The sequence below is a fragment of the Aptenodytes patagonicus genome, chromosome 14 (assembly GCF_965638725.1).
Source record: "Aptenodytes patagonicus chromosome 14, bAptPat1.pri.cur, whole genome shotgun sequence".
In the NCBI taxonomy this organism is placed as follows: domain Eukaryota; kingdom Metazoa; phylum Chordata; class Aves; order Sphenisciformes; family Spheniscidae; genus Aptenodytes; species Aptenodytes patagonicus.
The window spans coordinates 11573321-11589556 of record NC_134962.1 but is presented as its reverse complement, the minus strand read 5'-3'; the positions used below and the strand labels follow the sequence as shown (position 1 = coordinate 11589556).

The 16236-nt window shown below is 49.6% G+C and overlaps 1 protein-coding gene across 1 annotated transcript in view; it reads left to right on the top strand.

Moving 5' to 3' along the window:
• The first annotated feature begins 7149 nt into the window (after window positions 1–7149).
• RIMS4 (regulating synaptic membrane exocytosis 4) overlaps window positions 7150–16236 on the top strand; it is a 60705-nt gene continuing 51618 nt past the window's right edge. Inside the window, exon 1 of the mRNA XM_076351612.1 lies at window positions 7150–7367. Within this exon, the coding sequence (XP_076207727.1) occupies window positions 7271–7367 (97 nt within the window). The 5' untranslated portion in view covers window positions 7150–7270. The remainder of the gene's footprint in view (window positions 7368–16236) is intronic.

The following is a 16236-nucleotide window of genomic DNA, read 5'->3' as shown; positions in this document are numbered from 1 at the left end:
AAACTAACTTCCCAGGCTGACCCAGACACCTAAGTCTCAAGTCAAAAATATAAGCTATGTGACTAGTGGGAAGAGAAAGAGCCAGCAGGAAAAATCTATCAGAGCTTTCCATGGTTCAATCAGTCAGAGCCTGCTTCACTGGGAAAATAATCAATTAACCATTTCCACTAGAGCAGCCACAGACGTGCTATTCTGGAGGTAGTAAATCTTTGAGTTTATTTGTTCTCGGTTGTACTCTCAGCTTATTTACAACATCACAGGAATCTTCCTCCTTGCTTATGCTCACTTCTCGAAGTTTCTCCCGAGGATCTTTCTGTCCAAGATGATCAGTGAAGAAGAACACTTGTGGACTAACAGTTTCCAGCTTCACTGCAAATCCTTATTTCCCTTAAACAGGCAGCCAAAACAAACTGTTTCCTCCAGGCATGTGGAGGGCATTATGCCTTTAACTGTCCATCTGATTTCCAGCTGTCAATGCATTTTGTCTCACTTTAAGGCAGATGGTTTTGGTTTAGGATGTTTTGGCCCAACCAGTAATCAAAGAGCCCTGCAGTACATGAATTAGGCAGGTCCCTGCCCTGAGGAGCAAAATGTTGTAGCAGGCAAATGAGAGTCAGATGACACGAAAGCTAAGGGATGATGCTGAGAGCACTCAGCCCAAGCCCCTCCATTGCAGAAGGGTGCAGGAAAGGACTCGAGCATGGCCGGTCCCACGGGTGTGGTACAGAGGGAGGTGTGAGACAGCTTGGAAAAAAATGCACAAAAGGAGCATTGAGAAGATGTGACCAAGTGGTGCTGAGAAGCTGTGCAGGCGCAAGGGGTTCGAACTGCACCCGCAGAGGGAGGGGAAGGCAGATGGATGGAGCGAGGAGAAAGGTGCACAATGGTGATGTGGGTGATGGTGATGGTCTTCCTCAGCACCTCATATGTAGATCTCAAAGCACTCAAAGCAGAAGGGTCTTCAGTCCCAGTGCACTGGTGAAGAAAGCAAAGGACAGAGAAGAGCGCTGGGGATAGAGATCAGCTATCCAAACCACAGGCCTGTGCTGTCCATTAGGCACTGGTACCTCTGCCAGCACTACGCTTTCAGGATGTAGTGAAACAAGAGACATTTAGATGGCCACAGCATAAGGTTGAGATTAAATTTCTATTCCCCATTTAAATTTTTCCCCACATGCTTTAAATGAATAGAAAGCAGCTCTCAGTGCTTCTAGGTAGCTCCTGTGCCTGGGAACCTGGAAGCAGATTTTGATTCACGGGTGCCTCTTGCTCCTCCAATCGCATGGGCTGCCAGGACTGGTAGACAGGAGCTGTCTTAACAGCTTTAATGCACTTGGGTTTGTCCCTACAGCTGCTGCTAATGCCTTGATTGGTGCTATTGAAATCTCTTCTTAAACATATGGTAATACATTCCTCGCTGATGTCCCTGCCTGTCAAAACTCAGACCTGGAGTCATCACTGTCTGTAATAAGTTCATTCTGTTCCTTCTGCTTTACTGCCTGCCCAGCCTAACTTTGGTGAAGGAATTCATGTAACTCCAGAGCAAATTTTGATTAGTTTCTGAAATAAAAAACATATTTTCTATTGGGAAGAGCCCTGCAAACTCAGCTTGGCATCTGATATTCAAATGATCTTTGCTATTCTGGATGCATCATCAGTAATGACAACTCTGGATGTCAGGGCCTGGAGTCCACTAACAGGCCTTAATTGCCCTGATGAGCCTTACCTGCCCCCCCCCCCCCCCCCCCGCCAGGAGCTCCATTTAACCTCCAACCCCGGGGGTCTTCAGTTCCTGCCTGGGCCATATTGTAGGTGAGCCTGCCTGCTGTTTGGCTTTCCTTGGTTGACCTTGGAGCTGGTGTGTTGATAGGACCCACTGCCATCACCACCCTGCTCTACCTCCCACAGTGTGGGACTGTGCCCGGTCAGTGGGGTTGTTCCTGCCCTGTGCTGGGGCTGCTCCTGGCTGCCCTTCCCTGGGAGCAGCCCTGCTCTTGCTGCTTCCTGACACAAATACGCTACAGCTCTGGTAGGATTTTCAGTAGATGGAAGACTCTTAATGGATTGATTTATTAACTGTTTGAGAGAAGAGTACAGGTAATATTACAGGCTATAATCCTTATGTTGCTTACTTTGCATGGAAATAAAAATAAAAGCAGTATTTATCCGCTGCTGCTGTTTCACGTGGGCACCAGTGACACAGCCAGGAGCAGTCTGAGGACTATCAAGAAGGACTACAGAGCCCTGGGAGCGGCGGTAAGGGACTCAGGAGTGCAGGTAGTTTTTTCATCAATCCTCCTGGTGAAAGGGAAGGTTTGAAAGGGCCAGTCAAATCTGGTGAATCAACAAATGGTTATGGGACTGGTGCCACAGCCAGGGGTTCAGCTACTTAGACCATGGGACTCACTTTGAGGAACCTGGTCTGCTGGGGCCTGATGGGGTCCATCTGTCAGAGGAAGGGAAGAGCATCTTCGGTCATAGGCTTGCCAAGCTGGTGAAGAGGGCTTTAAACTAGAGATGCCGGGGGAGGGGAACCTCAATCCATCCCACTCCTACCAGGTTGATGCCAGGGCCAGCAACAGATGCCCAGAGCCTGGAGAATGATCACAGGTCAGCAGGAGAGCACCTGAAGAGCAGCACAAAGGATCTCCAGCCAGCAAGACAGTTTCATCGGGGGCCCAACTTCAATGCCTCTATGCAAACACACGTAGCATTGGGGAATAAGCAAGAGGAGTTAGAGACGTGCGCACGCCTGCAAGGCTACGATCTTATTGGCATCACAGAGATGTGGTGGGATGGCTCCTATGGCTGGAATGTTGGGATGGAGGGATACAGGCTCTTTAGGAAGGACAGGCAGGGGAGACCAAGAGGGGGTGTCGCCCTCCATGTCAATGACCAGCTGGAGTGCATGGAGCTCTGCCTGGGGATGGGTGAAGAGCCGACTGAGAGCTTAGGGGTCAGGATTAAAGGGGGGGCAGGGACAGGTGACGTTATGGTGGGGGTCTGCTACAGGCCACCTGACCAGGAAGACAGAGTGGATGAGGCCCTCTATAGACAGACAGGAGCAGCCTCATGCTCACAAGCCCTCGTCCTCATGGGGGACTTCAACCACCCTGGTATCTGTTGGAGGGACAACACAGCAGGGCATAAGCAGTCTGAGAGGTTCCTGGAATGCATCAATGATAACTTCCTTCTCCGAGTGGTAGAGGAGCCAACGAGGAGAGGTGCTACGCTGGACCTTGTTCTCACCAACAAGGAGGGGCTGGTGGGGAATGTGAAGCTCAAGGGCAGCCTGGGCTGCAATGACCACGAAATGGTGGAGTTCAAGATCCTTAGGGCATTGAGGAGGGCACACAGCAAGCTCACTACCCTGGACTCCAGGAGAGCAGATTTTGGCCTCTTCAGGGATCTGCTTGGCAGAGTGCCATGGAACAAAGCCCTGAAGGGAAGAGGGGCCCAAGAAAGCTGGGTAATGTTCAAGGATCACCTCCTGCAAGCTCAGGAGCGATGCATCCCAACAAAGAGGAAGTCAGGCAAAAACGCCAGGAGGCCTGCATGGATGAACAAGGAGCTCCTGGACAAACTCAAACACAAAAAGGAAGCCTACAGAGGGTGGAAGCAAGGACAGGCAGGCTGGGAGGAATACAGAGAAATTGTCCGAGCAGCCAGGGACCAGGTTAGGAAAGCTAAAGCCCTGATAGAATTAAATCTGGCCAGGGACATCAAGGGCAACAAGAAAAGCTTCTATAGGTACGTCAGGGATAAAGGGAAGACGAGGGAAAATGTGGGCCCTCTCTGGAATGAAATGGGAGACCTGGTTACCTGGGACACGGAGAAGGTGGAGGTACTCAATGACTTTTTGCCTCAGTCTTCACCGGCAAGTGCTCAAGCCTCACAGCCCAAGCTGCAGAAGGCAAAGGCAGGGACTGGGAGAATGAAGAACCGCGCACTGTAGAAGATCAGGTTCGAGACCATCTAAGGCACCTGAAGATGCACAAGTCCATGGGACCCGATGGGATCCATCCACGGGTCCTGAAGAAACTGGCGGATGAAGTTGCTAAGCCACTATCCATCATATTTGAGAAGTCCTGGCAGTCTGGTGAAGTTCCCACTGACTGGAAAAGGGGAAACATAACCCCCATTTTTAAAAAGGGAAAAAAGGAAGACCTGGGGAACTACAGGCCAGTCTCACCTCTGTGCCTGGGAAGATCATGGAACAGATCCTCCTGGAAGCTATGCTAAGGCACATGGAGGACAGGGAGGTGATTTGAGACAGCCAGCATGGCTTCACCAAGGGCAAGTCCTGCCTGACTAACCTAGTGGCCTCCTCTGATGGAGTGACTACATCAGTGGACACGGGAAGGGCTACAGATGTCGTCTGTCTGGACCTCTGTAAGGCCTTTGACACGGTCCCCCACAACATCCTTCTCTCTAAACTGGAGAGATATGGATTTGATGGGTGGACTGTCCAGTGGGTGAGGAATTGGTTAGATGGTCACATCCAGAGGGTAGTGGTCAATGGCTCAATGTCCAGATGGAGGCTGGTGACGAGTGGCGTCCCACAGGGGTCCATTTTGGGACCGGTACTGTTTAATATCTTCATCAATGACATAGACAGTGGGATCAAGTGCACCCTCAGCAAGTTTGCAGAAGACACCAAACTGAGTGGTGCGGTTGACACGCCAGAGTGATGGGGTGCCATCCAGAGGGACCTGGACAAGCTCGAGGAGTGGGCCCGTGTGAACCTCATGAGGTTTAACAAGGCCAAGTGCAAGGTTCTGCACCTGGGTCAGGGCAACCCCCAGTATCAATACAGGCTGGGGGATGAAGGGACTGAGAGCAGCCCTGCCGAGAAGGACTTGGGGGTATTGGTGGATGAAAAGCTGGACATGAGCCAGCAACTTGCACTCGCAGCCCAGAAGGCCAATTGTGTCCTGGGCTGCATCAAAAGCAGCGTGGCCAGCAGGTCGAGGGAGGTGACTCTGCCCCTCTACTCTGCTCTGGTGACACCCCACCTGCAGTACTGTGTCCAACTCTGGAGCCCTCAGCATAAGAAAGACATGGACCTGTTGGAGCAGGTCCAGAAGAGGGTCACAAAAATGATCAGGGGGATGGAACAGCTCTCCTATGAAGAAAGGCTGAGAGAGTTGGGGTTGTTCAGCCTGGAGAAGAGAAGGCTTCAGGGAGACCTTATTGCAGCCTATCAGTACTTAAAGGGGGCTTATAAAAAAGATGGCGGCAGACTTTTGAGCAGGGCCTGTTGCGACAGGACAAGGGGAATGGCTTTAAAATAAAAGGGGATAGATTTAGACTAGATCTAAGGAAGAAATTTTTTACGCTGAGGGTGGTGAAGCACTGGCACAGGTTGCTCAGAGAGGTGGTGGATGCCCCATCCCTGGAAACATTCCAGGTCAGGTTGGACGGGGCTCTGAGCAACCTGATCTAGTTGAAGCTGTCCCTGCCCACGGCAGGGGGGTTGGACTAGATGAGCTTTAGAGGTCCCTTCCAACCCAAACTATTCTATGATTCTATGATTTGTAAGTATGAGGTCTCTGGCTCTATCACAGCCGTAGAGCTCAAGTGGGGTTGAGCCAAGTGCCAGGAATGACTGACCCCAGGATGCCCAGTCATCTTCTGGTTGTCTGCAGCCAGGCTCCAGCACCGGAGGAGGAAAACACTTTTCACTTCAGGCTGTTGTTCTGCAGCACTCAGCGTATCGTAGTCTTAGCTGCACTTTTCCTTATGGAGACGTTGGGCTCTAATCTGCATTTTTGGAATAGTACAAACAGGCCTGTCACTTCATGTGTTCAATGGGATGGCATTTGGTTATCATGATGGGTGGACAGACCAACTGCATGAGGAACATCTTCCTTTGTGCCCCGAGGGGACAGTATTCTCGCTGGGGACACTAAGTTGCTGCCAGAAAACATGCTCTGTCTCATCCCATCCCAGCTTTTGTTGCACGAGGATGTGCTGGGTTTCTTTCCCCAAAGTGGGAACGGGTGATACTGTGATGTCTATGCTGCTTCGGAGCGAGTGGTGTTCAGCACCTGCAGACAGCTGGTACTTCTGAGCCAGTAATTCTCCGTAAGGCTTGCCAGAAGAGAAATACAAGAAGCTAGCCTTGGGGAAGGACCTAGAATTCACTTGTTCACAGAGCACCCCAAGTTCCCACCAGTACCTATCCAATGGTGTGCTGCAGAACTGGTTTAAATGCTGAGCCAGAACAGGCAGCAGCCTTCCAATTTAATTTAACCCTCCAGTCGACCACCCAAGGAAAACCTCTTGGTTTATATGCTTTCTGCCTGGGAGCTTGGATACTTCCAAACAGTGGCTTTTGGTTTTTTGGTGTTTTTTTTTTATTTTTTTGGTGCCTGAAGAGAGGTACCTGGGGAAAGAAGAGTGCTGTGCTGGTGGGTGGTGATGACAATGATCTTTGGGATGGGGATGGAGAAAAGGGGAGAAAGTTTAATGCATGGAATTAAATGCGATCATGGCCTGGTTGGGAATGGCCTTCTCTGGGGAGACAGGGCAGGGGGCCTTCTGATATGGGCAACGGCTGAAACATCCCTTCAGAAGTGGGAGGGATGGGTCTCCCCATTGCTGCTGGCCTGCAGGCTCCGCGGGTGTCTGAAGACCCCCTTACCCCGCGTCTGCCTCAGGGGAGCGGCTGCCCCCCGAGATGGCTGTTTGTGGGGCTGGGGAGCCGGGCTGTTCCGTAAATTACACCACCGTCGTTTATCTTTCCCCCCTCTTTTGGAAGAAACCTCCTGGAAGTCTCAAGATTATTTTTGGTGGGACACACCGGGCCGGGGCCGTGTGAGGAGCCGCCGGGCCCCGCGCGGGGCGGGGGAAGGCCCGTCCCGCTCCCCCAGGGCCTCCTCCGCCTCCGCGGCCCCCGCCACGAAGATGGCCGCAGGGGCGAGGAGCCCCCGGCCGCCCCTCCGCCCTCTCCCGCCGCCGGGCCCCGCCGCTGCCCGTCCCTCCCCTCCGGGCGGCGATTGGCGGCGGCGCTGCCGGGCGTGAGGCGGGGCGGCGGGGCGGGGCGGCGCCCAGAGCGCCGGGCGGCAGCAGGTGGCTGCGCTCCGCACCGCGCCGCTCCGCTCCGCGCTCCCGCCTCGCCTCGCTCCGCCGCCTCACCGCGGCCCCCGCCGCAGCCAAGACGCCGCGGGCCGTGCTCCGAGTGAAGAATGGGGCGGCGAAGCTGGCCAAGCCGCCGCCGGCGGCGGCGGGCGAGGCCCCCGGCGGCGCCCCCGGACCCGGGCTCTTCATGGAGCGGTCGCAGAGCCGCCTCAGCCTCTCCGCCTCCTTCGAGGCCCTGGCCATCTACTTCCCCTGCATGAACAGCTTCGACGAGGAGGACGCGGGTACGGGGGGGAGGGGGCCGCAGCCGCGCCGGCGGGTCTCGGTCGCGAGTGGGGCTGGGGGCGTGTGGCGGTAGGGGTGTAAAAGAGGGGGCAGGGGTGTGCGTGGGGTGGGGAGGGCGCCCCAAAGCAGGGGGGAGACCTGGGGGTGTCGGTGGGGCCGGGGGCAGGGTGTGGGGCCGGTTTCCAGTGTGCGTGCGTCCACCCACGGGTGCCGTGGGAGCAAGGGGGGGTGGTGTAGGCTTGGGCGGTGTGGCGGGTTTGGGCAGGAGAGGGTGGATTTGCGGGGTGTTGGCGCTAGCCCTGACCCCACCGCGGGTTTGGGGTGTAAGGGGTCCCCCTCCACTGCCCAGTGGGTTTTCAGCGTGGGGTTTGTGTGCAGCAGGGTGCCCGGGGCTGGGGTGCCGAACGTTTGTGCAGGGAAGCGTGTGCCTGCGGAGATTAAAAGGGAGAATTTTTTCATGACAATGAAACGCGCTCCCTCTTCTAGTCAATAGCAAAACCAGGGTATTTGCAAATGGAGCGGCTTACGCGCCAGTCCTCTTGTGCCAGGCTGTGTGAAGTGGTGAAGGGCAGCACTCGGGGAGAAGGCATCCATTCTGCTGGACGCTGTGTCCAGTCTGCCATTGATTTATGCACGATGAACTCTCAGGCTAATTGTTCTGAGGGGTTGTTGGCACAATACACCACGCTGCTTTCGGAGAGGGGAATAAAAGGGATTCCATTTAAATGAGCGCAAAGTACATCACAAAGCATGTACAAAAACCTTTCAGAATGGACGCAGTGATTTTTGCCGGCTTCATAAAGACCTTTCTGGCCTCAAAGAGTTGGCAGTGGTCATAAAATAAGACCAAGCTTTCAAAAAGAGGGCCATTGGTAAAGAAAAGTGGGAAAGAAATTGGGTTGAATGGGAAAGGAAGGACGCTGGGTGCTGGAGAAGGTGCTGGGAGTAGAGGGCAGCACAGCAGCTGCATGGGTAGGGAGGACATAGGAGGGAGTGCGGTGTGTAAGCACTTTGTCTGTTCCCAGTGGCTCACTTATAAATGAAGGATGTTTTTCACAGTACACGCTGTGAAAGACACCAAACCTTTAAGTGAATCTTCTGAGCGGCAAATAATGAAAGTTGGTAACTAAGGCGTATTTTAACACTGGCTGTCATGGTTGCGTCCCTCAAAATGCCGGCATGCTCCTTTGTCTAGCGGCTCATCCCAAGATGTGCAGATGCCAGCAGGAATACATAGGCAAGTCAGCCCGCTAACTGCAACACCTGTAATGTTGTTGTTTTTAAAGGAATTGACGTAAGAATAAATTCATCATCTGTGTGATTAACCTAGGATTGTCATCAGCGTTGTGCAGGGGTGTCAGGCAGAAGATTGTATCCTCCAACGGATGTATTTTTTAAAATTTTGTTCTCAAAAGTATGCTGATGATTTATTTGCACTTCATGTTTGGTTCGAATGCTGGGGAGCCTACAAGGCAATAACGGGAGCTTTGGGAAGTCTTGCCGCTGTTGCTTCAGAAATGATTGATAGCGAGACATGCTCGAGTACGAGAACCCGACACGATGCCTTGAACAGTGTTTCATTCCCTGGTGTCTGACCCCTCTTGCTCTGAGCAGGGTGACAGTTTAAGTGAATGCTTCCTCTTCCAGTGCTTAGAAAAATGGTTTTGCACTGAATTGTATTTATTCACAGTTACTGAATGCTCATGCATGAATGTTAATGGGCTGCTCTTAATACAACACAAGTACTTGTCTCTGAGTTAAATAAATCTACAATTAAGACCTCATTCTCCAGCAGCTTATTAGTGGATGTCGCCTGCCTGAGTTAGTCTCGTTAGTAAAGCTGCTTGGGGTAACGTTCAGTACAGCGGGGACATTGCAGTATTGCTCCTGTATTTTGTGCCTATGAGTGTGTATTCAGACACAAATGAGCAAATGGCAAGAAAGAATGTGTGCTGCTTTGTATTTTTTGCGTTAAAACTACAAGCATATAATTTTCTCAAGAAAATGAACGTCATGAAAGAGAAATTATAAAAGAAACACTGAAATTGTGCCAGACAGGATTCTGTATTATTCATACACATGCATGCGCCTGAAATTGAGAGAGATTCTGACCAGTTTGGGTTGCAGCATGATTTCTGTCAAAAAAAATAGGTCTCGATAGCTCATTCAGGGAGATGAATGCTGCACTTGGCAAGATGTTCTCCATAGGATATGGCAGGAAAAAAAAAAATTGATCCCACGAGCATTGACAAAGTAAACAATCCTGTTTCAAACAGACACATCATCCATTTTGTCTGAAGCTGAGAACCACATCTTTAAGAGAATAGTCGTCCTACGGAAAAAGGAGAGGAGCTGATAAATGGCCAAGCTTAAAAGAAACTTGATGTTTTCCTCTGAAAAAGGAAAACAGCCTAATGAGAGCTCAAATCTACAAACAAGAAAAATTCTTGAGGTGTTTCATTTAAGTTACTACAGATGGGTCACATTAAAGGAGTGTAAAAGGAAATTTGCAGGAGTGCCTACACTGAGAGCCGTGGCAGTGTGGAAACATAGCTAGTCACATCTGGCCAATGCTAACGATACCTCTGGGTTCCAGTATTTCCCACTTTTAGTCTTGAAAAATGACTCTGCTTTTGAAAATAGCTTTTACTTATAGAATATTTCCTTTTCTGCCATGGCCCTTTTGTTCTTCTTTGCTGTCCACCTTCTGGACATTAGGTGAGAAGACTGTTCTCATCTTCCACAACTTTTCTGCCTGCCACACCACCAGTGTGTCTGGACTGAGTTCTCGGCAATGAAGTGGATGCAGATGATACCCGCTTATATCTTAGCACGCGGAAGCAGGCAGCCAGCGTAGGCAGGGTAGCAGTAGGACTTGGAGCAAGAAACTGGATCGTTTTTGAACGCTTCCAGAGCATGAGGGTGATTGAGTTTCAGATGTGCCCTGTGGCAAATAAGGCCACGTGCCTGTCTCTCCAAAGAGGTGGATGCGGACTTGCACTCCTATGTTGTAATACCCTTTTCATTCCTCAGCTGCGTATACAAAGAGGATACTCTGAGCAAACACTGAGCTGTGTTCACCAGGAAGCTGCAGTGGGGCTTTGAAATAACAGAAGTTACCGTCTGCACTCAATAGTGCAAGGACTCTAGGTTAATAACTCTTTTGATCTCGGCATGGTAATGTTGCCGTCCTTCCTGCTGGCTGAGTGCCACTATCTTCTCTCCATTGAGGTCCCCAGCAATGTCGGTGAAGTTGAGGATTTTGAAACTGTGGGTTTCATCATCATAATTGTTGGTTTAAGTTATGCAAATGTCTATCCTGAGCTCTGATAATTTTTCAGTTATGGAGTAGTAGACTAAAAAGAGGTAAAAGTCAATCATGCATTCTTTGTGGGCACATACCTAGAAATGTGAGCCTTAAATCAGTGCCTATTTCTAACAGCGTGAACACAAATCTTAGCTGTCCTGAGGATCTGCCATGTGCTTGGTCTTGGCTGGAATCAGCTGTTTGGTGTGCTGGGATTCATGTGGCAACATGTCAGAAGGGACCGAACTGCCAAGGACCAAACCGCCAAGTGGCAAGTGCACGTGGGTTAATAACAGGGTGTTGAGGATCCATGATGACTATGGGGACCTGCCTTGTAGGCAGCTTGTGAGTCCTGGGTGCAGTGCACAATTAAAACTGTGGGATTGTGAAATGGGGTGTATGAAATCCACCTTTGACAGCGGCCTTAGCACAGTCCTGCCCAGTCCAGGATGAGGGACGTCCTTAAGGTTAATGGGGATGTGTTTGCTGGCATGGAGGAGAACCAGCTTGCTCCATGTGCGGAGCATGAAGTTTGGAAAACTGGCTAAAGCAGAACAGAAAGTGAGGTTTTGGTAGAAAGCAACAGCAACTGACTTGGAGCTGCACATACAAAACCCAGCGAGCTTTGGGCAGGAGGGAGGAGGTGGTTTTAGTAGCAGGGGCAGTCAGTGTAACGGTGGTGGACCTGCTGGGAGTCGGGAAGCCAGAAGCAGTCCTCAGCTCTGAAGAGGTTAGAGCTTCCCGACAAGGACCCTGTGTACTGCAGAGGACAAGGACTACACCTAAAGAAACACAGGGATGGGGAAATGCCAAAAATCACTGAGGGGGATGGGGTTTCCTTAAGCCCCTGTGCCTAAACTGCAGGATCCAGGAGCACTTCTCAGGCCTGGGTGTGTGCTCCAGCTGTGCTGTGGCTTAAGTGGGTGAGATGCAGTAATGCACCAGCTCCTTTCTGTTTCATCCTACATCCCGGTTTTCTTGGGAGGGACACCCACTTGCATTGACAGAAAGCATCTGAGGTGTGCCCTGACAGGGATGCGGATTTGGATGTTTGGGAGACTGTAGCCATGGGTCATATTGCAAATGCGGCTACCCTGAAGTCCAGGTACAACTTGAGCATCTGCACAAGGGGAAATGCATGTGTTCAGTACAGGGATCTTACACCCATGCAAGCATGAAGAGCAGGGATGCTTTGATCAGGGAGCAGGAGAAGGTACAGAATAGCTGTGAGGGACGTGTAAGGCTCCCGTAGGTCAGGACCCCAGCACAGGGACTGTCCAGCTTGGCAGACCTCTGCCCTGGCTGCAGGACGGCAGAATTAAATCGTGTCTAAGCCAGCTGGAACCAAGTGTCTGGCAGAGAGAAAATGGTTTCCAAAGTCAAAATGTCTCCTAGATACTGACGGTAAGCCTTCCCTCGTGTCAGCTGCTTGTTCAGAAAACAGTTGAGTTAGAGATGAAATTCAGCCTAGGCTGCTGCTTTTACACACTGTCAAGTACTGGCAGATGCACTGTGTTATGATCAATTGCTTTGAAGAGAAGCTATGTGAAATATTAATTTAATGGGTTGATAAAAACATTTAAAATGTTGGGGTGGAAGAATGTGCTGTGGACATGTAGTTTAGTTTAGAATACCTTCTTGTCTGGGTTTTATCTATTGAACTTTTCTATAATTTTAAACATTAAAGCGTCACAAAGTTATTAAATAGAGAGAGTCCCTATGTGTGTTTTCATGTTGTCATGGATATTTCTCAATTGCAGCACTGTATCGGATTGGGGTACATATGATTTTAAGGAAAATGATGATTCAAGTCCTTTAGTCCATTTGTGTATTTTTTTTAAATGTATATGTATCAAGTGTGTTAAGTCCTTTTGGTGTTTAGTCTGTTTTTGCTTCATCCAAAGTTACCTTTGAAGTTTTGTAAGCCTCTAACCAGTTTTGTTAGTTGTTTGTTAGGTAGGCAACCATGTTCGCATGGCAAACATACAGGGGACAAGGGAAATTATTTGCACATCTGGGATACTAACTTTTTCTTATTAATCTTTTACAAATGAAATGATAGTTCATCCCTGTAACCCTGCAAAGACACCGACTCTAGGGCTCGTCTGGCAATGCATTACCCCAGGGATGCTGCAGGACAAGTCTGAATCAGTCTTGGAATATACAAGTACGTAGAGAGTTTGCCTGTGGCCTAATCCCTGCTGCGCACCTAGCCAGCTCTCTTGGCTGTGCAGGAGGCAGCAAAAGCCATAGCTTTTCCCTCTTTGTGCACAGTAAGGGGTGTATCCTTGGCCATAGGTTATCCTAGTGATTGTAAGAAATGCCTCTCTCCCCGCTGGGCACGTTCTAGCTCTAGGTAAGCAGATGTTTGTTTCATAAATGGATTAAAATGAAATAAAAAATGAGAACAATTTTAGAAGGGCAGCTGTCAAATCAGTCTTTCATCAGAGGAAAGTGTATGAAATGGACCAACAATCTAGAAGAAGATGCCACGGATAATACCTGCAGAGGTTGGTGATCTCACACCCACTCATGAGTTAATCCAGATCATAAATGCAACAACTGACTCTTACACGGCAGATGTGCCTAGTCGGGACAAAGCTGAACAAGCTGTGCTGTTCCTTACATCCCCTGTGCACTAAAGGCAGCTTTCTGCTCTCTGGATCTGTTGCCTGCATACCTGCATATGTGATCAGTAGACTGCAATTACAGAGGACGGGTTTTGTCTTCTCCTGTGGCCGTGTGAGACCAGAGCAGAGCAGGAGCCCTGTGAATGAGTCAGCACTAGGAACAAGACATTTGAAACCTCATCCTCATTTGTTTTGCTCTTGGTGTTGTGGCTGCATGTGAGAGCCGTAGTCCTCGGCCAAGTTCACGCTGCGCCTGTAGAAATGCAAAGCAAAATGGCAGTCTCTGTCCCAAAGAGCTTACAGTCTGTGGCAAAAGCCAACAGATGGGTACGGTTAGACAGATGGGAGAGCGCAGGGGAAGGGTGACGTGGTATCGGTCAGCACTCAGTGTGGTGGGCAGCCTTCCCGGGGCACCAGCTGCCGCCTGCTCCCGTCTCCCACTGGGCACCTCGGCAGAGTCATCCGGCATGCCCCAACCTGGATCATCCGCCTGTGCCTCGTGCTGGTGCTGGATGTAGGCTGAGGAATTGTTTTAAATGATGTAGGATGGGGGAGAAGAGAGAGAGCGGCTAGCCCTGGGATCCTAAGCGCTGTGCCACGATGTGCTGTGCAGACGTTTCCTCGGTGGTCATCCGGGTGTGGATTTACAGGGCAGAGGGTACCTGGATGAGGTCCTGGGCCTCCTGACGGTGGCACTGTGCTGTTCCCTTAGCACTGCTTATGGCAGCACGCACTTGACGTCGTGGGAAAGCACAATATTGTCTCCTTCCCTTGAAGGTGACTGCATCTGGCCTGACGTATGTTACAGGTGTTCAGGGGATGATGTTACGTTCCAGCCACATGTGCAGGAGTTGTAGAGGGCTGGTTATACGTGACCCCTGCCAGCCTCAGGGGAAGGATATCTCTTTCTCTTATTTTGCTGTCAATTTACTTCCAGATAAAAGAGTCTGTCCCTGGAAAGCTTTCTATCTAGGAGAAACTGTTTCCTTAGTGCTTCTATTTCATGTGAAGTTAATTCTAATGCAACATTTATTAATTCAAAAGCACTCTGTTCTCCAGGCTAAAAAAAGTTATCTTTACTCTGTCAAATTCCTACATCAGGACAAGTTGTGAAATGCTGTAACTACTTTGCTTCAACATTTCTGTTTGACAGAATGTATGTATCTGCTTTGTGTAGGGAAGAATTAAGTTTGATTGGAGTAGTTGTTTTGAGGAATAATTTGCGCAATTATTTTCTGAAGCACTATCTGCTCATATTTGAGTGCCTTCAGTTAGATTAGAAATGTGAACGTTTTAATTTAGGAAATGGTCTGCAAGTTGCTAATGTGTTTTAGTGGGGCAATGAGACCTGGCTCACACAGGCTTCTCAGCCTTGACATCTTCTCCTCTCTTCCCCACAGACATCTGTCGTTAGCCTATTTGAATAAGGATTTCTGGTCTTCTGCAGAACTGTTCAACACAATTTGAATATCCATCTATCCAAATGACGGTCCTTTGAGGTTTGGTTTTATTTTCTGGGAGAGGGTGTGAAAACCATGCTATACTGTATGGGAACGTGTCATGATAGGGATCCTGCAACACAAATGATGCCTCAGTAGGTGCCATTGCTTAAATCATCTGCTGATGACATGCACAAATTAGGCACACTCTGCTTTCGCTGTCAGACTGTGCTTGCCTTGGGATCTGCATTTAAGTTATATATTTGGCTTTGCTTTTGCAAAACAGCACGCATGTAAAGGCTGGGAAGCCCTGGTACAGCCTAACTTCATGTAGGAATAAAGCAAAGCTCAGCAGCCCTATCTTTTAACCAAATCCAGCCAGAGTTAAGTCATTGTGGCAGATAATGTTTCAGCTTCATGCCACTAGAGTGTTATATCACCTTTGTCCAATACACAAAGAACTGGTACAGCCTTGCAGAAACCAGTCTAAAATGTTTTAGTGCTCAACAATTTGGAGAGTACAGCATGTACAGAGGTAAATGTCACATTTTTCTCAAAACTGTTTTATGACTAAGAGGAACTCGTGATAATGTCTGCATGTCCTTATTCTTAGAAACGTAGAGGTAGAAGGGGTCCTGAGGAGTCACTTGTGTCCGCTCCCCAACTAGCTAACCTCTTCCTGTTGAAGTTTACCCTATTTAGCTTAAATTAAGCAGATTACTATTGTCTTGCTCCCAGCAACATGGGAAACAATTGATCACAGCTGTTTTTAGAGCAACTCTTCACGTTGCAAAACTGTTCTTCCCAGTGCCAATAATCCCAAGCCAGGAGATGACCGTAATCATGACCATCGCTGCCTGGCATCCCTCCCCCTCCTTCCGCAGCCTTTTGATTTTTGAACCAAAGAAGCCTGATTGAATTTTTTTGCATGGAGCAGTTTTCCAAGCATCATGTTGGCCTTGTTGCTGGACTCGAGATCTTGCAGGAGGAGCAGCGTGGACAGTGCTCTGGCTGCCGTCTGGCTGGCTCCTAGCAGGGAGGAATAACTGTCTCCCACACTTTGTGTGCAATATTCCTATAAATACACACAGTGCTTTGCAAGAGTGTCCCCACTCCTGACTCACATTCAGGGAATGATCCATGCCACTTTCCAGATCATTCTCTGCAGGACTGCTGCCTGGCTATTCCTCCCTTTCCGGCATTTGTGAATTTAGTTTTTTCAACGTTCTGAAGTTACTACTTTTTACATGTGCCTTTATGCAATTTCCTTGTATTGAGTTGGTAGGGTGAGCTATTTTATCCCATCGGTATCGGTCTGAATTCTGTATCTGCATATATATCACAGCAAGACCTGTGCTGCTGGGATGTTTGTGGGATTGGAAGGTGAGGTAAATGGCTGTGATAAGGTGCTTTGTCCTCTGGGTTCCAGGAATACTGCACCATTTTGTGGATGGTTTTGGCAGCCGGAGGAGAGCTCTGTAACTGAGGATCC